Source organism: Solanum stenotomum, chromosome 2 (genome assembly GCF_019186545.1).
Source record: "Solanum stenotomum isolate F172 chromosome 2, ASM1918654v1, whole genome shotgun sequence".
NCBI lineage: Eukaryota > Viridiplantae > Streptophyta > Magnoliopsida > Solanales > Solanaceae > Solanum > Solanum stenotomum.
The window spans coordinates 19420215-19446978 of record NC_064283.1 but is presented as its reverse complement, the minus strand read 5'-3'; the positions used below and the strand labels follow the sequence as shown (position 1 = coordinate 19446978).

General features: G+C 33.6%; 3 protein-coding genes across 3 annotated transcripts; 1 reads left to right on the top strand and 2 right to left on the bottom strand.

The window, feature by feature from the left end:
- The first annotated feature begins 45 nt into the window (after window positions 1–45).
- On the top strand, window positions 46–3872 carry LOC125855006 (annexin D2-like). The gene is made up of 5 exons (XM_049534634.1): window positions 46–280; window positions 1668–1813; window positions 2022–2240; window positions 2992–3204; window positions 3430–3872. Exons 1-5 carry the CDS (start codon window positions 205–207, stop codon window positions 3724–3726), a joined length of 951 nt encoding a protein of 316 aa, XP_049390591.1. The 5' UTR covers window positions 46–204; the 3' UTR covers window positions 3727–3872.
- Window positions 3873–6356: 2484 nt separating this feature from the next.
- Window positions 6357–10102, bottom strand: LOC125856554 (uncharacterized). Its single transcript, XM_049536122.1, has 5 exons — window positions 9905–10102; window positions 9751–9824; window positions 7363–7498; window positions 6925–7239; window positions 6357–6837 (listed from the first exon to the last, which is right to left on the bottom strand). The coding sequence occupies exons 1-5, from the start codon at window positions 10037–10039 to the stop codon at window positions 6565–6567; spliced, it is 933 nt and encodes a 310-aa protein (XP_049392079.1). The 5' UTR covers window positions 10040–10102; the 3' UTR covers window positions 6357–6564.
- Window positions 10103–15865: 5763 nt separating this feature from the next.
- Window positions 15866–16480, bottom strand: LOC125855788 (uncharacterized; the record flags this gene model as incomplete). The annotated part of the gene is made up of 1 exon (XM_049535489.1): window positions 15866–16480. A coding segment is annotated over one exon (615 nt), but the record flags the coding sequence as incomplete, so codon positions are not given.
- Window positions 16481–26764: the final 10284 nt, after the last annotated feature.

Sequence of the window (26764 nt, the reverse complement as noted above, 5' to 3'; positions counted from 1 at the left end):
GCGTTGCAATAGCGTAGTCATAAAAGTCATGTTCAGTTACAAAAATAATAAAAAACGTGTATCCCAATGACTTTTGCGATCGCAAAAAATGTCTGAATCCACATTTTATGTCCCCACGTATATTATTGAAATTGTACATATACTATAGTTTTGACTCATAAATAATTCAAGAACACACAATACATTCTCAAGAAAGAAAAAAAAATGTCTAGTCTTAAAGTTCCAGCATCAGTTCCAGATCCTTATGAAGATGCTGAGCAACTCAAAAAAGCTTTTAAAGGTTCCCCTTTTTTTTTCTTGAATTGTTTGGATGGATTTTCAGATCCCCTTTGGATGGATTTTGTATGACTGATTTTAGTGCAAGATTTATTTTTTATATTTGTATTTGCTATTTTCTTGAATGATCAGTTGATTTTTACTTTTCCTTACTGTTTTTTCCTAGTTTAGTTCTTGTTCTTGATGGGGTTTTTGTGATCTGAAGGATTTATTCCAAAATTGTTTCAAAATGTACCTAGATAATGAGTGTACCTACTGACTCTAAATCTTGAATCCGCCTCGGTTAGGGAAAATGCTGTGTGATTTTCTATTTGATTCATAATTGGAGGAAATTAGTGATCTTTGACGGTAGGCATATGTAGAAGACATTTTTCTTTATGATTCTGTGTAGGCATTTCCCAAGCATATGATTGGTCTAGATTATTAATTTGTTGACAAAAAAGATTTACTCCAATTATTTGGTTGGTTAAAAGAGGTTGATTTTTTTTGTTTTTGTTTTTGGAAGAGCTCATTAGACATTGCTTATTTTGATTTCTCCGTCGTGGTTAGGCTGATTATGATGTATGGGGCGGAGTGTTGGTTAGTTAAGAATTCTCATGTTCAAAAGATACGAGTGGCGAAAATGAGGACTTTGAGGTGGATTGGATATGTAGGAGAGATAAAGATTAAGAATGAAGCTATCCAACATAACGTGGGAGTGGCTTCCGTGATGGACAACTTGAGGAAAGTGAGACTGAGATGGTTTAGACATAATATGTGAAGAGGAGTCTGGAGGTGCACAAAGACCTAGGGAAAATGTCAGAGGTTGGCCGTGGTGGGTTTTAGGAAGGGTAGTAGAGGAAAACCAAAAAAGTGTCGGGGGGGGGGGGGTGTTGATTAGACAAAACATGACGCAACTTCAACTTTCCGATGATATGATTCTAGATTGAAGGTTATGGAGGTTAAGGATTAGGGTAGAAGGTTAGTAGGTAGTTGAATGTTGTCTCGTTTCCAAGGGGATAGGCTTGGTGGTAGTTTTGTTTCATTGTACCTATTTCCCCATTCATACAAGTAGTAGTAGCATTTTCTCATAGTTGTCTGTCTTACAATTTTTGTTGCTCGTTATTTACCGTGCTGCTGTTATCACATTAGTTGTTTATTGTTATTGCTCTTATTTTTTGAATGCTCTGGTTATGCTTTCCCTATAATTTTCGATGTCCTCTTACTCTGTTGTGTGTTACTTGAGCCGAGGGTGTTTTGGAAACAGCCTCTCTACCTCCATGAGGTAGGGGTAAGGTTCCTCCTCAGACCTTAACTATGGGACTACATCGGGTTTGCTGTTGTTGTTTGGGCTTGCAAAAGGGAAGGTGAATTTTGTTTTCCACAGAAGACTCATGGTTAAACGTTTGCAGGATGGGGTACAAATGAGGAACTTATTATTCAGATTCTGGCACATAGGAATGCAGCACAACGCAAGTTAATCCGAGATTCTTATGCTGCTGCTTATGGAGAGGATCTTCTCAAGGACTTGGATTCTGAACTGACAAGTGATTTTCAGGTTAATTACCCTCAATTTTCCATTCTTGTTCCAAATTGTTTTGGAGTACCCCGTTTTATCAATCATTGTGGTGTATTGAATGTTTTTCTTTTTGTTCATTTATAATTTCTTAGATTTGTCTGGTCCATATCTACATGGTTAATCACAAGTAACATTAGCCAAGGATTGCTTTGACTAATATATAGTTTTGATTCATATGACATTGCAGCGTGTAGTGCTTCTCTGGACTTTGAGTCCTGCTGAGCGCGACGCCTACTTGGTTAATGAAGCTACCAAACGTCTGACTGCTAGCAATTGGGTTATCATGGAAATTGCTTGTACCAGGTCTTCTGATGATCTTTTTAAGGCGAGGCAGGCCTACCATACTCGATACAAGAAATCACTTGAAGAAGATGTTGCTTATCACACAAGTGGGGATTTCCGTAAGGTACTTCGCATATAAGATCTACAGTGCCACATTTAATTCATTGTTATTCTAGTGCTAGTCAACTTTGTAATTAGATCAGCTGTAGAGAAAAACCTATAGTCAGCCGAAGTTTGCTAAAGAGTCTGCCACTTTGCTGTTTTCTTTAAATGTATAGACGATTCTGAAATGACTAGCAGAGAATTTGGATGAAATGAGGCTCTACCATGAGTCTATGGACAATTTTTGGGGCTTCTTTATTAGTTTGACTATTTAGTTATTCTAGTAAAGCTCATTCTTTATCCTTTTGCCTAGTAAAGCTCATTAACTCTTCTTTTTGCTTACTGTGATTTCTTAAGGATGATTCTTTCTGCCATGTAAGCTGTTGCACTTACACCTATTTGCCACCTTTGGGGTGCTTAAGATGAATGATTAAGGGTGACCAGGGATGGATAGCCTCAGTTACAACCATCCACCTCCAGCCATAATGTTGGGGCTTCACCTCACCAAGGGAGCGAAGTGGAAAAGGATCACTGTTGGGCTCTTGAGCCAGGGGAAACTGGGGTTATGGTTTACTGTGTCCGGAAAAAATAAAAGAAAAGGTTTAAGGATTACAGTCTCTGACATAGCAGTGTAAATAGTTAGATACTCACCTTGAAGTTATATTTTTATGTTGTCTGTCTTTGTTCCAATGAATACTGAGAATACATGCAACTAAATATTGCAATAACTGTCGTTAAGCTGGTTATATTGTAGTAAACTAATTCCCGAACAGCTTTTGGTTCCTCTTATAACTGCATACAGATATGTGGGAGATGAGGTGAACATGACATTGGCAAGAAAGGAAGCAAATATACTGCATGAGAAGATCTCTGACAAGGCTTACAATGACGAGGAGATCATCCGAATTATTTCTACTAGGAGTAAAGCACAGCTGAGTGCAACGTTCAACCACTACAATGATCACCATGGCCATGAAATCATCAAGGTCAGACTCAAACATTAGAAAAACATACTTGCCATTGTTTGAAAAGGATGTATTTGCTATTCCGTCTTTGAAATTCTATACAAGATTTCATATTACTCTAGAGAAAGAAGCTCTTAACTAGTACTGCCTGCTATTTTGAATCATTGCTTCAATATCTTTGTGTTGATTCTTTCTTTGCACCTCATCCCAAATATAACTGTTCATTGTACTATGTGAACGATGCAGGATCTGGAAGCTGATGATGATGATGAGTACCTGAAATTACTCAGAGCAGCAATAGAATGCTTGAAAACCCCAGAGAAATACTTTGAGAAAGTTCTTCGATTGGCTATCAAGAGGCTGGGCACAGACGAATGGGATCTTACTAGAGTTGTCGCCACTCGGGCTGAAGTTGACATGGAGCGTATCAAAGAAGAGTACCATAGGAGGAACAGTGTTACATTGGACCGTGCAATTGCTGCAGACACTTCAGGAGACTATGAAAAAATGCTTCTGGCTTTGATTGGGCACGGAGATGCTTGAATTACATGTGCTGAAACCTTAAGATAATAAAAACTCTTTACTTATTTTCTGAAGTTTGAATTTGCTTTTATGATGTATGGTGTGTACTCTCAGAGTTTGGTTTTGCGTTATATGAACTAAAAACACTCAGGAGTTGAGTTGTGTTTTGTTTTTTCCTTCACTTCTCCTTTCGGACTTCTACTGGTTTTGCCTGCTAAATAAGCATAGCTCCAACTTCGGAGCGACCACAATCACATAAGCTTTTATTATACAATTCCTCTCCCTCTCTCGCTTACAATTACTTTTCAATCATAAAATTCTGCTCTTTTATTCTTGCTCAAGCCAAATTCAGTCAACTAACTGCAAATGGGAACATAATTGATGAGAAGGAGATTACTAGCTAAGTAGCAGCTTTTGTAGTCAAGTGTAATGTGTGGCATCATTATACACTATGCTACATGTAATGAAATATATGTGTCCACTACAAGTCAATGGACCAGGTTTCTTGACTCAGCAAGAACTATGCGTAAAGTAAAAGCTTAAAATAAGTAACACGAGTTTACCTGGAAACCCCTTGCTCAAGGGAGGAAAAAACCACGACCTGTTTCACAGGATTTCAACATGACTCCATTAACTTCAAAGAGCTAAGATTCAGATTACAAACTCTTGTAACCTAAGAATTAAACTCTTAATCCCTTCTACAACCCTGTTACTAAAGACAACAATATCTCTATTGCCCACTACACCAACTGCTTCAAGACACCGACATAGCTAACTCTAGCTACAACTCATAATGAATGAAGAAAGACTTGAACTGATCTAATTTCTTTATAACACAGATATAGATCTTACAGTGAATAAGCATAGAAATATAATCTCAAATAACAACTAAGAACGAAAGATAACTCTATCGGGTCCCTTGTTGTTGTGTGAGAAATATTTCTTAAGATAATGACTTATGCTGAGTAATCCTTCCAATGCAAAAACTGAGGTTATGTCATTTGTGAGGAGACTATTATAGGATGGACAAATACCTTAGAGCAATGCCATTGGCTGAGAGTATTGTCCTCTGTAGACGTGCACCAACCACTNAATTTAATCCCGGGACTATTTGGTACTATCCTTCACACCAAACGACCCCTTAGTGTTCTCATGGATCAGGCCCCCGTTAGATACCATAGTTTATTAGATCATCAAAATTTGGAATAACTTTAGAATGTGGGTGTTGTTATTTTATTTTATTGATCCCTAAATTTTCGCCAGAGTGCTGACGTGGAAAGTAAATCAAGACGACATTGATTCCGAAGGCCTTCTAGGCTGAACTACGTTTCTTGGTTCGATCTTCGGGATGCTCATTTAGTGCCTCCTAATTGGATTGTGACGTGTTGCCATATCATTTATCCACCTAAACAGGACCATTTTTGGAGTCCAGAATCAAAATAAGCCACAAAAAGATAAAATTGACCAAAATAAGTCACTATTCTAGTAAGTAATTAAAATAAGCTTAGTGTGAATTTTTTTTTCGTTTTATCCGATATTTCAAACGTTTTCCGTTAGTCTCTTAACGTCTATATTTTAATATAAAACGAAATATTTTTTTGCACTTTGTAAAGTGTAAGTTTTTCTTACACTTTATAAAGTAGAAGAAAATCTTACACTTTATAAAGTGAAAGAAAATCTTACATGTGTGTCAGGAGATATTAGAATTGAAATCGAAATGACATGGCTAAAAAATTCTTCGAGTTAAAGCTTAGTAATTTTCAACATTGAGCTTCTTTTTGTATTAGCACAACTCGATAACACAACAATCTGACCCTACAAATTATATAAATTAGATATTTCTTTTCATCTTATACTCATTACTTTGAAATGATGTCGTAATTTGTTCAAAATTTCAACAAGTCTTATACAATGTGCATTCAATTACTAAATATTGAGTTAGAAAAAAAATGTCTTTAATTTGAAAGAAACAAAAGGAATTACACTGTTAGGCCTCTCTTCATTAGGTAAATTACTTTACCTTATAAAAAAATAAAGAAATGTTCAGTGACTTATAGATAGATAAGATGCAGAGAGAGAACTGAATATTTCCATTTGCTATTTGTTAAAATTCAGAACACTCTATCCTTGCAACGTACCACATTAAATGGACACACAATGACAATACATAATTGACCTGTGAATTTACCTATGCCCCTAAAAAAAAATCTTTTTGAGGAAGAGCAAGCCCCTGAAAGATTTTTAAGAATTGATATTGCAAAAAAAGTGTTTTACCATTGCTAATACAAAAAAAGCTCAATATCAAAAGTTACTAAGCTTTAACTCGAAGAATTTTTTAGCCATGGCATTTGGATTTCAATTCTAATATCTCCTGACACACATGTAAGATTTTCTTCCACCACTTTATAAAGTGTAAGAAAAATTACTTTACAAAGTATAAAAAATTGTTCCGTTTTATATTAGAAACTAATGGAAAATGTTTGGAATATTGGATAAAACAATTTTTTTTATACTAAGCCTATTTTAATCACTTACTAGAATAGTGGTTTATTTTGGTCAATTTTATCTTTTTTATTTAGGTTCCACACTCCCATTTTTGGCCATACATCCATAGAGACCAGTTTTATGTGTGATGTGCTATACCACATTAATTAATACAAACATAACAACCAATGTCTTTAAAATACTATGTTAGGCAAATCCTCCAAGTTGATGTAAATTATAGTTTAGAAGTCCGTACAACATGGTTAAACTCATATGATCTACAACCCTCAGTTCTAAATCCCATGAACATTAGAAGTGAAATGTTGCAGGAACACTACAGGTCAAACAAAATAAAAGCAGTTTGATGGCATTTATCTAAACCAGCGCGATGCTGCTTTCCCCGCCTGGTGGTTTACGAACGCCACCAAAATAATCTCTGGATTCAACTTTTCCATCAGAAAAAATATCATTTCCACTCATTTCTCTTAGCTTTGCTCTGCTCAGTGGCTTTTCTGCAGACCCAGGAGGAATATCTCCCTTGAAAATGTCATTTCCGGTCAACTCTGCAAACTTCTGGTTGTGTATTTTCTTTACTGTGTTGACAACAGGTTCATCACCAAACAAAATATTGCTTTGACCACCAGCAGGCTACAAAATAGCACAGCCACATGAGAACACATAACAAGTCTGTAGATAGAAATAAGAATAAGAAAACAAGTCTAGTACTCAACTCACATTAGAAACCTTGACAGACGTACGTACAACTCGTGGAGCAGGTTCGCCCATGTCTTTGCTTTCTTTTGACTCTATGGATCGGGCAGCAGCCAAAGATCTAGGAGGAATTTCCGCAGGAGGGCCAAATATGTCATTTCCACTTAGTTCCTTGCTCTTTGCATCTGACAGCTGCTTCTTCATGTTGCCATCTGAATCACTTTCTAGTGTTCCACTCAACTCTCTCTGTTTTGCCACTTCTGTAAGTGTGATAGGTTTCTTTGGAGAGATCCTTTCTTCAGTACTGAATGATATCTGGCTTATCCCATTTGCAGCTTGCTACAAGAATTACAAAACTTTAGACGACGAAGTTGCCATTTTACTAGTTTCCTGATTATGTAGCTTGCTCACACAGCAAGTCCTGTAAAACATAATTTTACTGTATAATGAAATAAATAGTACCTGAACAATGCGGACAGATGTCCTGTTGTTGAAGTTACCATTAACAGCTCCTGATTCAGATGCATCATCTTCACCATCAGCAGAAAAGATTTTGCTGCCATTCATCTCCTTCAGTTTGTACCCTGAACATGGTTTCCTGGAGACAGCATGTTTCAAGCAGCATTAGGACCAGAGAACATTTACTTCAAAACCATTAAGGTCACTGGACTATTTCTTTTCTTTTCCAAACATTGGAACCTCTCGATTTCAATGAAAAGTACCAGTTAAAACCCAAAAAATGTATTCCACATGTCCAAACATTGGAACCTCTCAACTTTCTGAGTCTTTTGATAGAGAAGCTTCACTTAACTTGCATGCTTAACATTTCACATCAGCTAAATTTGCGCCCCTGTCTAAAAGCAAGAACGTATATAGTATAGAGCTAATTTTCTACAATGGCTGCAACGTTTCGGGTGACCATATAAGAAAATAGCATGTCTTCAGTTTCTTAAATTAATGGGATTACTTCCATTGGTCGAAACTCCGCGACAGTATTTCACCACAGGTCTCTGAATACTAAATCATGATAAGCAAAGAATCGAAAGAAAGGACATGGACATCAGGATACCTAACATGCAGAATGCAGAGTAGGTGCATATTTTTACCAGTCTACCAAAAATATTAGTAGCAGCCATGTAACTCTTACATATCACAAAATAAAGTCTGATTTATAGTCTTTGGAATTGGAATGTGGAAGGGAGTGATAATAAATATGACAGTCCGGCTTCAAGAAACTCAAAAAAGAAAAAAAAAAAAAAGAGGAGAATCAATATGATTTTAACAAAAAGAAGTCTAAGATGCACTTTTCACCAAGAAATGTTTCCATTTTAACACTTTAATGACGTCAATCACAGTTTCTTTATAAACCTTAAACAGAATCAAACGAAATTGATCTATAGAAAAGAATGTTACTTTCATCACTTATTAGTGAAACCATTTTAGTTGATATACTCATCAATAGATTTCACATGTGCTATTCATTTGATAAACATCTAGAGCAGTAGATTGAAATGAACAAATAGTACTGTAGCTCAAGTCTTATGGAGCCGTTGTCAACAGAAAACATGCTATTAGAGCAACAGTATCAAATGATGTTTCTGCGTAAGTGAACTACTACTAAATAAGGGGATTAAATATTTTTTACATTACTACTGATAATGTAAAAAAAAACCAGTATATATTTGAGAGACAATTATAATGCAAAATCTGTATTAAGTATGAAATGAAAAACCAAAAATGAGGGTAAACACTACAACCCGTATGACATCAACAGCAGCATATCTAACTTCAAATTCCCACAAGAAATAACTAGAGACCTTTTCAACAAACACTAGCTAGAACCAAAATATATAATACACGTAATAAGCTTATTTCTCCACGTTATCATACGTGTAAACCAAATCCCAGAGCAGCTCAACAAGGAAATGCAACAGACTATAACAAGAACGTTAAGGGCGTGTTTGGTCGAAGGAAAACATTTTTCAATTTATATAAAATTTAATTTTATGTTTAATTTGCTTAAATGTTTTCCAAACGAATTTACTTTCCTTCAATTTAATGAAAATGACTTTTTACACAAAGTAAGAAAAATACTTTTCAGAACTCTCTCTCCAACCTAGACCTGAGACCTGACTCCCAACCAAGGACACAACTCCCTATACTCAAGACCTCAACCCAAGACTTGATTCCAACCCCGAAAAAGACTTAGGACCTCGACCTAAGACCAAACACTTGACCCGACTCAGAATCCATACCCGAGACCCCACCCCAACCTGGAATCCCAAGTCAAGAGCAACCTTGACCCAGATGGGGTCAGTCCTCAGGGTCTTGTCTCCAATCTCAATTTGAATCAGGGTCGGGGTTAGTTATCGAGTCAACAACGGGTCCCAGGTCATGACTGGGATTGGTTGTTGGGTTCAGAGTCAGGGTTTAGATCGTGTCTATGTTGGGACAGGGGTCCAGTGTCATAGTATATATGCTCAGATCTTTTCTGTCCTCCTTTTATACATAAATGCTCTTTGAGACAATATTTACCAAACTCCAGCAAACGAGTGAAAACATTTTCCTTCCTACCAAACACACCAAAATAGCAAAAAGGAAAAAAAAAAACAAATTGCATTACCAGATCTAAGAAATTATAGAAGCTTCAAAAACAAAATAGAAAATTTTGGACAATTCAGGTGAAGATCTGAAATTTGTAATCTAAACATCAAGCATCACAACAAATCACATATTAGAAAAACACTCTACATACATTTTTACAAGAAAAAATCATTAAATTCCAAGCAAAATGTAAGATAAATTAATCAAATTGAAAAAATCATTTATCTTTTCAGATCACATACATACCGTTTGTTCAAGCTCTCAGCTTCCTCTTCAGTAATTTGACCTCCAAACAACACCTTACTAATTCCATCAGAAGGCTACAACAATACACAAAACAAATAAATTAAACACTAAACAAATCATAAAAGTACTAAACACAACTCACAATATAGCTCACCTGATGAGAACGAGCGCCGGAGCGAGATGCATTGCCGGAGGCAGCAGCTGAGTTGTTCGCCGGCGGAGCTTCCGACCAGGTGAGCAGATCGGCGGCAGAGGTGTTAGGCTTCCGTACAGGTGTTGCTCTCTCCATTTTAGCTGAAAGAGTAGAGTTTTTTCGAAAATGGGAACTCTTTGAGTTTACTTTATCTTAAAAGCAAATTTCAAATTTAAATAAAAAGAGCAAAGTTTGGGTTTTAGAGATTTGAAATTGTGGATTGTGGGGCCCTTTGTGTTATGGTAAAGTATGGCACGTGCATAGTAACAGCTCACAAAAATTTATTGAGAAAATGACATAAATGATTCTATTAGGAGGTGTTTGGCAATAGAATCCAAATATTTTTTCATTTTATTTGAAAGGTATGGAGTGAGGGTTGAGAATTAAATAGTATTTGATTATATTTTTTATATATATATATAATGATATAGTGTTCATATTTAAATATAACTTTTACAAAAGTCAAAATGAATTGAAAATATGTTGGTATAAATTATTTTAAAATTAAAATACAATTTCAAATTGAATTAAAAAAAATTAATGATCATATATTGATTTTCAAATAAAATTAAAAAAATAAACAATTTTTTTATCATTATAAATACAGACCCTAACTTTTGTTTAAAGAAACAAACTAACATTCACTATAAGATATAAAATAGGGAAAATTGTATATAATAACAAACTATTAATTCAAACTAAATGCTATAAATATAGTTTGATTTAATTGTACTTCATAGCAAACTGTTGCTATTTCACCTTTCTCCTGGTGAATCTCTCTCGCCACTCTCGTTCTCTCCCTCGCCTCTCTCTTTTTTTATATAAACGCAAGTGTATAAAGTGCGTTTGTGTTTGTATAAAACGAGAGAAAATTGTAAATATACATATATTTTAGTTCCCCTCTCTCCCCTCTCCCATATCTCGCTCGCAACTCTCCCAGATCTCGCTCTCTCACTTTATACAAAAAACGTAAATTGTATAAAATGCGTTTGTGTTTGTATAAAGCGAGAGAAAATTGTATATATACATATATTTTCGTTCTCCTCTCTCCCCTCTCCCAGATCTCGCTCGCCACTCTCCCAGATCTCGCTCTCTCACTTTATACAAAAACGAAAATGTATAAAATGCATGAAAATTGTATATATACATATATTTTCTTTCTCCTCTCTCCCCTCTCCCAGATCTCGCTCGCCACTCTCCCAGATCTCGCTCTCTCACTTTATACAAAAACGAAAATGTATAAAATGCATGAAAATTGTATATATACATATATTTTCTTTCTCCTCTCTCCCCTCTCCCAGATCTCGCTCGCCACTCTCCCAGATCTCGCTCTCTCACTTTATACAAAAACGAAAATGTATAAAATGCGTGAAAATTGTATATATACATATATTTTCGTTCCCCTCTCCCAGATATCGCTCGCCACTCTCCCAGATCTTGATCGCTCACTCACCTCTCTCACTTTATACAATTGATCTTTTTGTTTATGTATACCAAAGCAGATTATACAACTGCTTTCTTTTGTTTATGTATAGCGAAATATACATATTTATGTTTGTTATGGAGCGCAAGTATGCAAACTTTGCTATAACATACAAATATGAATTTTGTGTTTGCTATATGTGAAAATTGCTCTATAAAATATTTATAACATTCTTTCTTGCTTGTTTGTATGATAAAAATGTGTCTCACTAAAAATTTAATAGAAAAAAGTTTAGTGAAGGAAAAAGCGTACACATATCTAATAATTTATATTTTGATTGTCTCATTAAAAAATTTAGAAGGAAAATTCGGTGGGACAAAATCTTGTAAGGGTACAAGAGTACAACTCGTATTAATACCCCCTAATAAAATCAATTCAGAAACTTAAATTTTCGCATCTCAACCTTGTACATCATCTTCTTGAAAGTTACATTTGATAGAGTTTTGGTGAATAAATCAGTCATATTAACTTAAACGAATTAGTTGCAAGTTGATATCAACTTTCTTTTGGAGATCATGTGTAAAGAAAAATATCGGTTGTGTAATTGTGTTCTATCTCTTTTTTTCTGAATCCCCACTTAATTGGACTATGCATGTGCGTTATCTTCATATTAAATGTGAGCATTTTGTCATATTTTGAAACACATTTTTTTCTCGAATGAGATGTATTATTGACCTCAACCACACATATTCCCGACTTGCTTCATAAATAGCTATTATCTTGATATTATATGATGAGGTAGCCATACTTAATAGACTGTTTTGTAGATTGTCAAGCTAAGATACGACAATATCCCCACATATGAACATGTAAGTTGTTTGAGATCAAACTTTGTGTGGATCAAATATATCTAGCATCAACGTAACCACAAGTTTTGCCTATCTGATTCCATTCCAATGTCCCTTGGTAGGAGCGATTGCGACTGTACTTTCAACAAAATGTATGACTAGGAAAAAGATAAAATCTTAGATTCTGATACCAATCGAATAAAACACACAATTTGCACAATCATTAAATTTATTTCATTAGTGATAGTGTAGTCACATATAAACAAATTAACTACATCATATAAAATCACAGTCTATGATCATACCTTTTTTTAAATATTGTTCCCAATATTTGGTAGTTGAATCTTCTTTAAATGGGTGTCTTTTGTTTTGGATAGAGAGAAAAGTATCATTCTTAGGTCCCGTTTGGTTATGTCATGAGATGAAGTTGAAGTTTTATTTGGACAGACAATTTAAATTTTTAAGTTGTATTTTTTCTCATAAAAAACATAAAAACCCCATATTTGTGAAAATTATTGAAAGAATTACCAAATAAGCTTACCAAGCTTATAAAAAATTACCCTAATTCTTTATACAAGCTTACTAAATAAGCAAAAATTCGTAGCGAAATGATAATACACTATTACAAAGTTATTCTAAAAAAAATACAATAATATTTATTAATCGAACTCTAGTTCGTTCAATAAAAAAGTATAATTAAGCATGAGTTACAATGTACTATATTTTTTGAGTCGTTTGTTGGTCAATATCACTAGTAACTATATCATCATGTTCATATTTCGTGAATATTTCCTCATTCTTTTGATAGACTCGCAAAAAAATGTAGATATAAAATGATAATTTTTTTACAAATATAAACTTGTTGGTCAATTTTTATATTTGATAAGATATAAAATCATGATATGAAATTCTTAAATCTAGTTTTTTTTTAAAATTTGGAATATTTGGAATTTCATCTCGTATCCAAATGTTGATTTCATTTTATGTTCAAACGCCTACTTAGGGTCTAAAGTGGTACAATAGTCCTACCCGCTGTTTTCCTCCTTTTTATTAAATACTAAATATATATTACTTATTTTATTTACATAAATCTCGATTAAACCACATAAATAATCCGATCCAATCTTCTTCAAATTATTATTCTTGTTCACCAACCAAACGATACATAGTTGTATTAAGCTTTGGCCACAACTTTATTCTACCAAACTATGGTTTGGTTCAATTCAAGAATCAATGAAAAATGGGGACCAAATTAATGTGTGGGCAAATAATTGTATATAATTGCTAACTGCAACTTGGGAGATGATTCATTGTCTTTTTTATCCCTACACTGTGCTTAATCTTGTCACACTATTATAAAGTTTTGAACAATTGTTGGTTTTTTCTTTTTATAATTCAAATAATATACCAAAGAGATTAAAGTACTTTTAATTCAGGAAATTACATAAGGTGTTTTAATTTTTTTGTCTTTTATAAAAAAGAAAAAATTATCTAAATATACAACTTATTTTATCATATTCTCTAAAAATCTCTACTATTTGAAAAAATTACAAAAATCCCTATTCTCTCATATTTTCGGATACATCACTTTATACAATGTATCAATCGGATACATCAATTTACGTGATGTATCGGTCGGATACATCACTTTGTGCAATGTATCAGGACGTTGAGTGATGTATCCGAACCTGAGATGCGATGTATTGACATATGTATCCGAAATCGCGACACGATGTATCACGACGTTTTGGGATGTATCGGATTCCACCAAATTTAAGGGATTTTTGTAATTTGAAAAAGAGTAGGGATATGATGTAATTTGCTCTTAACACTATGAAATTTGTGTAAAATTTCCAAAAAAAAGTCTTTAAAGAATGATCTTCCTTCCGCTTTAAGCAGAGTACAAGTAAATGTTAAAAAGAAATGCATGTTCAACGTGAGGAGATTGCATGTACTATGTGAGAGAATTATATTAAATTAAAGAGTAGTACACTATAACTCATGTTCAATTTTATTTTTTATTGAATTAAAGTTCGATCGATAAGTGTTTTATATTTTTTCCTTTGTTGTGAACTTTTGCTTATTTTGTAATATTATGTAAATAATTCGGGCAATTTTGATAGATTTTACAACTTATGAAAACTTTATCTTTATGAGCAAAAAATACAATTTAAAATACAAAGTGCATATCTAAATAAAATTTCAATTTCATCTCATATAATTTCATATCATGATTTCATCTCACCTGATCAAATAATCCTTAATTTGCTGAACTTTATTTGTCTTTAATTAGGTAGAGTCATAGAATTAGTATCCGAAGCGGCGAATAAGATATAAAATTTGTGTAGGACAGAAAAATTTTAATCAAAAATTTGAATTCAAAATCAAGATTGACGATAATTCAAACTTTAGAAATACTAGTTTGAAGTTTGGGACTTTCAAACTAAATAATTAATATATACACTACATATACATTTTGTATACTATGTATTATATATATATATATACTGTATAACATGCCATTATACACTATTATATTGAGTGGATACACTTGTTACACAAATTTCCATTACAAAACCGCCATACATCGACCATTATATATATATATAAAATTGAGTGAATTAAAAGAAAATGAGACGGGAGACGGAGGGAGTATATGTTAAAAAGAGTAGGCGTTAGAGGAAAATATTATAACATATGCTTAATACTTGCCTTGAACATTAAATTTATGTCACTCAATTATTATTAATTAATATACATTCATATCTCAGTTTATCACTTAACAATGTATAATATATTAATATTGTCACAAAAATCTAACGGTGGAGGAAAGTGACGTGAAATTATTATACTATATTCCATCTTTTTAAGAAAAACAATTGGCGGCAGGGAAGGGAAATGTGATTACAAGGTTAGTATTCGAATCCTCCCTAGCAAGATAAAAATGCAAACAGTCAATCCACTAAATTATTAAAATTATAGTATAGTTCATATTGTTCATCAATATGAGTGACAATTTTTTTTATCCATATCTAGTATTTATGCTAAATTAATAAATATATAACATGTATATATTTTCTACATCATACTTTTATTTCTAAACTATGGTAAATATAGTGATATGTATTCTTACCTATATTTTTGCTTAATCATAGTGAATTCATGTTATTTGGTATTAATATTGAATACAAGTAAAAAAAAAAATTGTTTATTTTGGAATATGACTCAACATATGTACTCAGAGCCTAGTAGTGTTCCTTGGCAGTCTATTTGGGAAATGGGTAACTTGGATTTCCATAGAAAATAGGAATTAGGATATTATTGGCTCGTCAGATGCCAATCATGATCACCTACAATTTTGAATCGTAAAGTGTTATCGGAGGTTTTAGTTTTCACTTTGATTTGTTGATATAAATAGGGACATCATGTCGTTAGAGGTATTTGGCTAGTTTCTTTAATAGTTAAATGAGACATGATAACATTAGCTCATAAAAATATAATCCGCTCATGTGACAGGAGGTCTAAAAGATATATAAGTCACTTTCGCCTTTCAATTTCTTTAACAAATAGAATAACACCTATATGACTAAGAGAAATAATCTAATCCTAGAGAGGACATAGCTTAGTGCTTTGTCCATTTTTGGCCTTGAATTAAAGGGAATCTAAAGCAACTCCAAGTGCAAATATATCATAATCATCAACACTAAAAATACTACTATTGCACCCACAATAACCCTTGCAAGCACATGACTCATCCCATGATCTTCTCAACTTATTAATTTTTGTTGTCTCATTTACTTTAACCTTCGTTGCTATCTTTACTGCTGGAGGTTTCACATCTTCATTGATATTCTTTGAAGTAGCCATGAATATTGCCCACTCCTCTATCTCCATTTCTCTTGACTCAAATACTCTTTTCCATGGAATTTCAACTTTCCCCAAGAGTTGTGAGCCACCAATATTCTTCCTAAGAAGAGGAACATATCTTCTTGACCGTAGCTCGAAAATGATTGTTCCTTGCTTCATCATGTTAATGGAGTCTTGAGTTACCATGCAATCCAATGGGAAAGATTCATCCCAAAACAAGTTTGATTTTGATGAGATTTCTTGAGTGTCTAGCTTAACTCTTTGGTTGTTGTTTCTTGTTGGAAGATAACATCTAACAAACAAGTTGTTTTTTCCTAATGCACTTATTTGTTCTATGTTTCTTGCTCTTATGATTTGTATTTCACAACTTATAGATGAAAAATCATGAGTATTTTCGATGAGAAATTAATAGAAGTAGAATTTTTGTTTGATGGGGTTGTTTTGTTTACTTGAAAGATGGTTCAGTTTAATTTGTTTTGGTGATGGGAAACATTTAGTTAGTGGGGGGTATTTATAGTTTGGAAAATGCTTAATGGAAAGAAAGTGGCAAGTAGCTAGCTAACTAGGATTATATTTTTATAAAAATACAAGTAAAAGAGAACCACCCACCCAATGAGGATTAGTGCTAATCTATGAAAGGATTTGATGAGAATCCTTTGAGGATCATATAAAAGATTGCATTTGTAAAAAAATTACAAAAAAACTCTTCATTATCTTGAAAGGTTAAAAAATGTATGAAACAACTCTTGGGATAAGTATCAAGGTTGAATGCATGTTGATGTGTCAACTAAGAGCTTAGTGGGTTGATTTGAATCTCCAAACTACTGTTAAAATATGGCATTGCAATTTAACATATGACTTATATTCATTATAATATAAAGTCATTTGGTCAATAAAAGAGTTATAAATCTTGTAATTGTACGGAAAAGATGCATGATAAGAATGTCAAAAAGACACTCTTTGTGACACATTCTTTAAGAGTTCTAATGGGCTCATAGATACATTTCCTTATGTTAATTAGGGGTATAGATCCTTTAAAATGTTAGTCACAACTACTTGTACTTGAATAGTTTAGATTGGGGTCAAGAAAGTATACAAATTAAAAACTTTACAAGGAATTCAAGCTTAATATTATATTTTAAAAGGCCCTTTTGATTATAATATAATGTAGTGGTGTAGCCACATATAACAAAGGGTGGTAAGTTGAATATCTTTCATTAAAAAGATATTATGTATATAGAAAATTATACAAAGCATATAGGTCAAATATTAGTTTTCAAAATATATATATATGTAAAATCTCAAACACTTAAAATAAAAAATTTCATTTTGCCACTGATATAATGCACGTATAATTAAAACCATTTATATCTTTTCTTTCTTGGTTAACCCTAGTAATATAATAAAATAGGATGCAAATTATTTGCTAAGACAATATTGATGGATGAACACTTTTGATAAGTTTTAATTAATTTGTAGGTTATTTAATCCATTTATCTCTATATTGGATCTCCTCTTTTGAATATCTCTTGGTGAGATTATTTATGTATGGGTTCAATTCGCCTCTCGAATTTAATCTTGTATTCATTTGTTCAAATTAAAGATTGCAAATCTATATCTGTTTGGTAGGAAAGAAAATGTTCTCTTGAAATATGTTTTTTAGGAAAATAATTCAGCGAGTTTCTTATTTATTATCTTGTGTTCATATGTACGCAAAATTAAAGATATTATCTTAAAAATATTTTTATACAATCTAAATAAATACTATGGAGGTAGGGGCTACGTCGGTGGATGTGAAGATAGGGTGAGTTGGAGGGTGGAGAGAACACAATCAAATTATGAAATGTCATTTGTGGAACTTATTTTTCTACTTTTACTAAAAAGTTATTTTCATAGATAAAATATTTTCAAAAGTTTTGACCAACCGAGCATGAGAAATTAATTAGAAAATATTTTTCTCCATACTGAGCACCACTGTAAGTGTGAAATATATCATCAACATTCGTAATCAGATATACACCTATACTTTCTGCTTTTGAATAAATATACTATTGTAATGTCTCATTTCTTGTGAAATTGCTTTTAATTATAAAATGAAAATTATCCTTTCCCTTAGCGTTTTCATGCTTAGTTTGTGTTACGGGAATGATTAGCGTGGTCTCTGATACAATCGAGATTGATTTTGGAGATTTTTGACTCTTTTGAGTTGAATTATTTTGATATAGTTGATTTTGGTCAACATTTTGAGTTTCGAGCATTGGATGGAAATTTCGTCAATTCAATTGCGTCTGGAATGTTGAGTCTGGGCCAGCAAAATGGTTGGTAAGATTTTTGAGGCCTTGGGTGAAGTTTTGGGCAATCAGGCGTGGGAAGTTGAGTTTTAAGCCTAAAGAGTGGTTCGGAAAGATAATTTTGTAATTTGATTTTTTCTCGAAAATTTAAAGATTTCATTGAGTACAAAATATTGAATTTAGTGGGGTAGCATGTCTAGTTTATTTTTATCGGACCTCGAACGATTTTCGAGGGTCCATTCGGAGACTTTTTCTTGAGTTTGAGCTGCTGGTTGTTGGTTTCTGGTGCAAGTCATTTTGACCTTCGAAATCGCGGCCCGTAGGCTCACGATCGCTAAGTGTCTGCACTGTGGCCTTCACGATTGTGGCCCTTAGGCTCGTGTTCGCGATGAGCCCTTCCCTTAGCCTTCGTGATCACGAGAGTTAGTGGCTCATGATGACCATTTTTCATTTGGACAGAACCTAAATTCAGGATTTTTCTCATTGCTTTCATTGCCTCTATTTTCACTCGATTTGAGCTTAGGAGAGGTGGTTCTTAGATGGTTTTCTTGGTGAAATTCGTGTGGGTAAGTTCCTCTATCAACTACTTATCATTTCCTTCAATTATTATCATCTGAAACACCTTTTAATCTTGATTTCATTGTGAGTTTTGGGGATTTTTCCCCTAAGTTGGAAAATTGATATTTACATGAATTAGAGCTCTTTTTTTTTTTGTTAAATCAATTTTAATGAGGATTTCAACCACAAGTTCCTCTTTAGTTGTAGATTGTATTTTTTGAATTAAAATCTTACTTTATCCTTCTGAATTGTGAAGTGATTTTTGGACTATTTTACCCACGATTACTAACCTTTTCACTATGGGTATCATTGGACTCCTTTTGATAAACTATTTTCATTTTTTATAGTTGGAGGTCGTTTCAGTGATCATTTGATTGAAGGGGTGCTCCGATAAAGTTGTTCAGGTGATGTTTTGGCCTTCGAGATAGGTTTGACAATATATTCCTCTTTTAGACTGAGATGAGTAGTTAATCTTCATTAAGAAGTCAACTATGAAGTGAGTTGAAGTATGACCATTAGATGTTGATAAGTGTTGACTTTCTTATTTAGCCTGTGTAATGCCTATTTGTGATGTGCTTAGCCTGTGTGGAGACATAATATAATACCTTAATTGTTGTTTATGAAAACCTCTGATACTTGAGAAATCCCCCGAGTGAGGGATTGTGTGACCTATTTTTATACTTGACATTCAATGTCGGAGTTAGGGGCTTGGATTGATATTTGATCATCTTAAAATGAAAGAAATGCTTTAATTTCTAAATAGTAAAGACTTATATCAAATGGTTTCTTCTTCTATCCCTATTATATGAGGACTTGCTTCATGTCTTGTTGAGTTTGAGGACTTTATGTTATTCAACTCCTTGATTATTTGATTATGACATGTGTTGCTCCCAATTGCACACGCAAGTGTACGTGGTTGCGCAAGTAATATAATGGCTCTTAAAAGAACCAGATTATCGAACCCAAAGGACTTGACAATTAGCTATTTTTACTAAATTATATTGGTCTAATTATTTATTTAAGAGTGTCAAATAAAAAAGAATGTAGGAATAAAATAATAAGATTACTTACAATAGTTGGAAAATCCAAAGGTTGTAGCATGTATTGAATCTCATGTATCATATTATAGGCTTAGAATTAATTTCAGTTGTCAAGTTACTGGTTTATAGGGTTGATGATATGATCCAGGTTATACGCCTCTCGTCGCCTACCTCAGTTAGTTATCTAACTACATCGTTGAACGGGAATAAATAGATTAATTGACGAACATTTATATTTCATCCTATTTCGTAACCAAGCAAAGTGTTCGTCTGGGCATCAATCCTGAACACTAATCACCTCAATTTAATGGGTGGACCGATCTCTCTATATTCTCTGGTCTATCTAAACCTCTCCTCTCTCAATTTTAAGATTAGACAATAGATTTATCTTATGGTGCGCAAGCATAAAATACTAAAACAAGAATATAGAAGTAACTTGTATTGACAATCGAAAATTAATTCATAAACCTTAAATAATCAACATTTGATTCGTGGCTACAGCCCCAGAACAAGGACATTAACCACTAATCTCTAAGAAAATAAGAAGAAGAAAAGAACCCTAAAAAGTATTGATGACTTTCTCTTCAAAAGTGCCTCCTCCTTACTCTATATTAATTGTCCAATAATTATTTTTATGGACTATTTATAGATATAGAAAAATCTAAATAAAATAATTGGAACGAAAACAAACGAGAAAACCAAAACCAAAACTGAGTTGGAATTGTTGTACGCGTTCTGTCCACCGCCTTCAAGATTGTGCGCAGCTCCTCAATTGGCCACTGCTTTCAAAATCTTCCACGTGGCTGGCAACAATATTCTCCTTTCAAGTTTCCAATTGAATGTGCACTTTGCAACATATAATTTTATATATTATTATATTCAATTTAGTCCATTAAACTGTCTGCTTGATTTCCTTCTATAATTTTTCATCTTTAATTCGTTTTAGCTTCAAACTTTTTTAACTTTACGTCAATTTACCCCTACAAATAAAATACACTATTTAGCACAATCCATAAAATTAATTCTCAAAAAGGACAGATATAAATAATAAATGTGAGGTAAATAATAATTAAAAAAATATATTTTTGGACTCACATCAACACCCCACACTTAAATTTGTTCGTCTTCGAGCAAACATTAAAGTTCATCTCAAAAGTCATACTAGGAATGTCATCACTTGGGCTAATACAAACAATTAGTCCATATACCAAACCAAGTACTCTTCTCAATCATTATGCAAGACATCCAAATAAACAACAAACCTCTGGTTCCTACCACTATTAGGAAAGACTTTGAACTCATCAAATTTAAGCTTGCTCGTCTACTCTCATCAAAGAAAGTTAATAAAATCACCTATCCATCATGAAACAAGTGCCCTCACAAGAAGAAATAGTCCACACACTCAATTCAAAAGATTGAATATAAATTAAGGACTTCATATCAAGAACAAACTCTCACACTCACAAAGAAAATTCACATGTATGCACAAAGAACCATATGCTTGCCCATTATGTACATCTCCATTAATTAAGCATGCTCGAATAGAATCAAATAAGACTTTAACGGGTTGTAATGTAGGCTAGGGGACGGGTAGGAAATCTATAGAACAGTGACTTACACTTCCTTAAGCACTTTGCACTTTAAGATTTCATCACCCATTATTTTCTTCTTTATTTTCAGCCCTCTATTCAACAATTATTTCACAAGTAATTCTTATCATCTCAAGAATGTTTCTATTATTTTTTTTAAGTTTTCCTTCATAATAGCCACCCTCAACTTACGTATTTTACATGCATTAAGGTGCACAATGTCTTTGAAAGGACCAGGGCCATCATCAAGGTAACTTCTTTTGTTCATCTTTTTTTTTTTACATCACATTCTTTCAAAGAGGACTTTTTAAGCACTTTGTAGCTATCATTGATTACTTTTTCACTCAACCATCCCCTTTTCTCAAAATTGATAATTATAATAAGTCTATGCTATAATGCTCAAGGAAGCAAGGTGCAAAAACTGGGGATTCAACAAATAGTCAAGGGCAAAATATGGCTACCAACAAAATTAAAGGCTATAGGCTCAAAAAGGCTAACTAGTGATATAATATCTGAAAAGGCTAAAATTTACCAGACAAATCAAAGAAAACCTATTATCATTTCCTAAGCAAATCAACACTTTCTTATTTCGCTTCAATAACATGCAGGGCAAGTTCTAGACTGAAATACAAAACATGGAATAAAGAAATTATCACCACACATGGCCCAAGTATCAACCAAGATGGATCAATTTCACTTCTAAGAGAGACAAAATCATAACAAACTACAAAATAAAATAAATTATATACAAAGTCATAACCATGAGCTTAGGTGTCAAAGAGTCTGCATTTTTTTTATCAAGTATTCACAAGAAAGTACTACTAAAAAATTAGACCTAAATAGCAAGTATCACAACACTCAAAAGGGTCTTTTCTTTTCTCTCAAAAAAATAAAAAATAAAAAATTATTCCTAAAAAAAAAAGACACTCGATTCAAAGGGACTATCCTCAGGAAAAGAACCGAAAACAAAAGCCAAGGAACCCATCCTAAAAAAATAAAAGACTCAATAAAATAATAAAAACTATAAATTTATTCCTCCACCCCACACTTAAAAAGATGCTGTGTCCCCAAAGCATCAAATAAAATTTAAAACAAGGGTTAGAAAAACTTCCTGAGGTCTTTAAGCCTAGCTAGTAGCATGTTCTTTTTATTTTCATCAAGGGTCGTCATCCTACACTTAAGCTCAAACGTGCTCCTTAGCTCCAAATTCTGGATACTCAGACTTCTCTAAAACCTGTAAAGATAACATAAAAATAAAATAATAATAATAATAATAAAAAATAAAAATAAAAATAAGAAGTTACACTACAAATTGGGTTGCCTCCCAATAAGCGCCTAATTTAATGTCGCGGCACGACACAAATAAATTCACCACTTTTCTTTCCACTTTGAACTTATGAATTTTACCCCTAACTTTGCATCAATTTTTTTGCTCCTCTCAAGGGGTGGTGGTATAAAGATAAAGGAACCAAGTAATATATGTCGTATCTTGCACTTCTTTGCCCTTATGTGAGGAATGCCGTTTTGTCTACGTGGACTAAAAAACTTTAGAATGTAGGGGTCTTGTTCCTCATCAATGCACTCATCCATTAGTTCAGATTTTATAGAAAAGTGTTTTGAAAGAGATTCAAATTGCCTCAACTCCAAAGCAACATTATTTACAACATTCTCACTTTTGTACTCTTTCTCAACATCGATATTAAGGAATAAGGTGTAGTTTAATGGTTGAAATTCCTCTTTTTGCTCTACTTGTTGATCATCATCCATGACAATTGATAATTGGGCATCAAACGCCTCAATCTTTTTGTTCAAGTGAGTCTCCAAGTCATGAATATTTGAGCCAAATTGATCTATTTCTTGTGTGAGCTCAACTCTTCCTTCAATCAGTTGGCTTGTCATGTATGTCAGACCATCACAGATAGACTCATGAAACTTTAGATGTTGAGTTTGTTCATGTAGTCAAGATTGGCTCACTATCTCTGCTTCTTCATAGCTTTCTCTTTGTTGGGCTGCAATCTCTAGGACAATAATTTCTAATTGAATAGCGTCAAGCGCATCTCGCAGTTTCGTGATTATTTTTTTGCTCTTCCACACATTCAAACATTTATTCAACGATTTTTGAATTAACTTTGTCCAGCATGTCCGTACATTCCATAAGTGAATTCACATTGCGCACCTCTTGTTTTGCATTCTCCACTTCATCTGCCCTACCAACATCACAAATAACAGAAGAATCATAATAGGGGTTCGGGGGAACGGAATAAGATTTAGAACAACCATTCCAATGAATATATTGACAACCACATATATCACATAAAGGACATTCATCAACCAACCACGATTTATCCAATCATCCATATCAATAAGAGTATCAAATTATTCAAAAAACACTACAAGAAAAACAGTCTCCAAGGAAGGGAAATCTAGTCCCTGAAAGTGCAAATCTGGTCTCAAAAGCGCAATTGAGACCAGAAAAATCTGGTCGTCACTCGTCCCAGATATTGCCGTCGCCACTGGTCAATAATGACAAGTTCAAAAAACTAGTCCCTGAATGGTTTTTGAGACGAGAAAATTTTCTGGTCATGAAATCCCTTTAGGGACTACATATCTAGTCTCNGTTTTTCCTCTCCCGATATCGACCCCCGAGTTGTTTCTTGATTGAGTTTTGGAAGTTGATTCCAAACATTGAGTAAAAGTGGAGTTTTCGGTAAAATTTGAGTTTGGAAGGCTTAAGTTGCTTAAAAGTGGTTTTCGGAGTCTTTTGGAGTTTCAAGTGTCGGAGTGGAATTCTGCCAATTTCATTAGTTCTGAAATGTGAAATCTGATCCATGAGAGTTTTCGGTTTCAGATTCCGAGTCTTTTTAAGGATTTAAGGTCCTAAGTAGTGAAATTCACTACAAGAAAAACAGTCTCCAAGGAAGGGAAATCTAGTCCCTGAAAGTGCAAATCTGGTCCCAAAAGCGCAATTGAGACCAGAAAAATCTGGTCGTCACCCGTCCCAGATATTGCCGTCGCCACTGGTCAATAATGACAAGTTCAAAAAACTAGTCCCTGAATGGTTTTTGAGACGAGAAAATTTTCTGGTCATGAAATCCCTTTAGGGACTATATATCTAGTCTCAAATAGGCCAATGATATCTTGGCATACAGGTCGTTAAACCTCTTTTGCGACCTTCCGCAACCTGGTCCTAATAAATCATTAGAGACGAGTGTGACCTGGTCCTTAAATAGTGTTAGAGACCATTAACAATCTGCTCCTAGTATAGCTGTAGCGACCATAACGAACTGGTCCTAGAGAACTTTTAAAGACGAACAACAACCTGGTCCTAAAATAGCTTTACATACAAGTATCATTTCTAGTCCTAGCTTATTCATTAGAGACGAGCAACAATTTTGGTCATAGATTGACCTTTAGAGACAATCAGTAATTTTCGTCTCTAATTGACCACCACTGATCTTACAACCATTGATATCACAAGAATCTATACTCATCAACAAATATCAAATTAATTACTACTAAAAATCTGGATACATAAAAAAGATTATATAGAGAGAGGGGGCAGGACGATAGAAATAAAGAGTGCGATTGATTACAATAAATGTGTTAACATCCCATGATGTTAGTTTCAATATTTGCTTAATTAACAAAAATACATAGATAACATTCAAGATTTTGCATAACATTCGTAGCAAACTAATATTAATGAGTTAGTGCATCTTCTAAACTAGTATCTTCACTGAAGAATGAACAAAAGTTGGGTAGAAAACTTAATGTTAAGTCTTTGTCGAGTGATATCCAGAAGCATCTACAAAAGCTGCAAGAAATAAGAAAAAACTATTAGAAAAACTTCCAGATACATTAATCAAGATCCAACATGTATTTTGAAAAACCATAACTATATACTATTTAGTAAAACAACTTTGCAGCAATAGTAGAACAGAAAATGGGCACATTCTGGATGAACAACTGGGCAGAAAATGGTAAAACAGAGAAGCTGACAGCAATATATCCAGAAAATTTTAAAACAAAGTTTGTGCAGTTATGGAGCTGTGCAGAAAATGAAAAACAGAACCTAACATAATTAAGAAAGTTCAGCAGTTATGTTCTTAACCTTGCACCCACAGAGATATTTCATATTCAAATTCCAATCCACAAAGGATAGGGATCAGATCCTACAAGCTGGGCTAATTTTTCTTTCAACCAGGATAGTTGGTTTTTGTAGAACTTCAGAGTTTGTGTGTCGGATTTGGAAGGCCTTCTGCATAATTCTGGCTAGTCAAGGAATAGTATTTGAGGACCGTGAAGCATGATGGTAAGTCTAGGGACTCTCCACCTGCCAAGGCATTCCCATTAGAGGGATGATATTGGAAAATGTATGGTAGTATAACTCAAAATTTGGATTTCGAGATAGAATGGTTTTAACTTGTGAGAGTTCTTACACTAACATTAGTTTACCTTTAAAGTCCTTAGAAGAAGCCTTATGAATGTACGATAACTTAACATTGCTTTGTCCCTTGTCTCATCTCTTCAAGATTCCGTAATGTTCATTATTGACTTCTTATAAGAAATATTGCAGCAGTGCATAAAACAATAAAACAGAGAAGCTGGCAGCAATGTTGCAGCACTATAGAATTTTTTTTAAAAAAAATTGTATCGTTAGGCAACTGTGAAGAAAATAAAAGGAGGGACTACAAATATGTGGTATGAGAATTGGACTAAATTGGGTTGTCTATGTCAACATAGTTCCTTCTGAATTCAAGATTAACGAAAATTTGGAGGATGTATCGGGGTTTATTACTGAAGGATCCTGGAATGAACAGACTCTACAACAAAATTTCCCAGAAGACATTGTTATCAACCTGAATTTGACCACAGAAAGCATATACTGAAGGATCCAAGAATGAACAGACTATACATGTGTTTAGTACCATGCTTTCCGCCAAAACTGGAAAATGAGTTCCTAATCAATCTTACACCTAGTCATTGTTATCAACCTTTAATATCCAAAAGTATCACCAATACACAATCCTTGTAGTACCTTGTTGGCTAATCATACACCTCATTTACTAACTGTATGTCACCTAAACTACAGGCAAATGATAACAATTTCCTCTTTCTCCATACACATAAAGAAACAGAAAAAAACAAAACTTTACATAAAATTAGCATCTGGGTGTCTTTAATAAAGGAAAAGGAAAACAAAGA

What these genes read in the sequence shown, in the direction of transcription:
- LOC125855006 (XM_049534634.1), top strand. Translation starts at nt 205, where the DNA reads ATGTCTAGTCTTAAAGTTCCAGCATCAGTTCCAGATCCTTATGAAGAT. An exon ending in ACTCAAAAAAGCTTTTAAAG is followed by an intron (nt 281 to 1,667) that starts GTTCCCCTTTTT and finishes AAACGTTTGCAG; the next exon opens with GATGGGGTACAAATGAGGAA. An exon ending in CAAGTGGGGATTTCCGTAAG is followed by an intron (nt 2,241 to 2,991) that starts GTACTTCGCATA and finishes ATTCCCGAACAG; the next exon opens with CTTTTGGTTCCTCTTATAAC.
- LOC125856554 (XM_049536122.1), bottom strand. Translation starts at nt 10,039, where the DNA reads ATGGAGAGAGCAACACCTGTACGGAAGCCTAACACCTCTGCCGCCGAT. An exon ending in GCTGAGAGCTTGAACAAACG is followed by an intron (nt 7,499 to 9,750) that starts GTATGTATGTGA and finishes TGCTGTCTCCAG; the next exon opens with GAAACCATGTTCAGGGTACA. An exon ending in CATCTGTCCGCATTGTTCAG is followed by an intron (nt 7,240 to 7,362) that starts GTACTATTTATT and finishes TAATTCTTGTAG; the next exon opens with CAAGCTGCAAATGGGATAAG.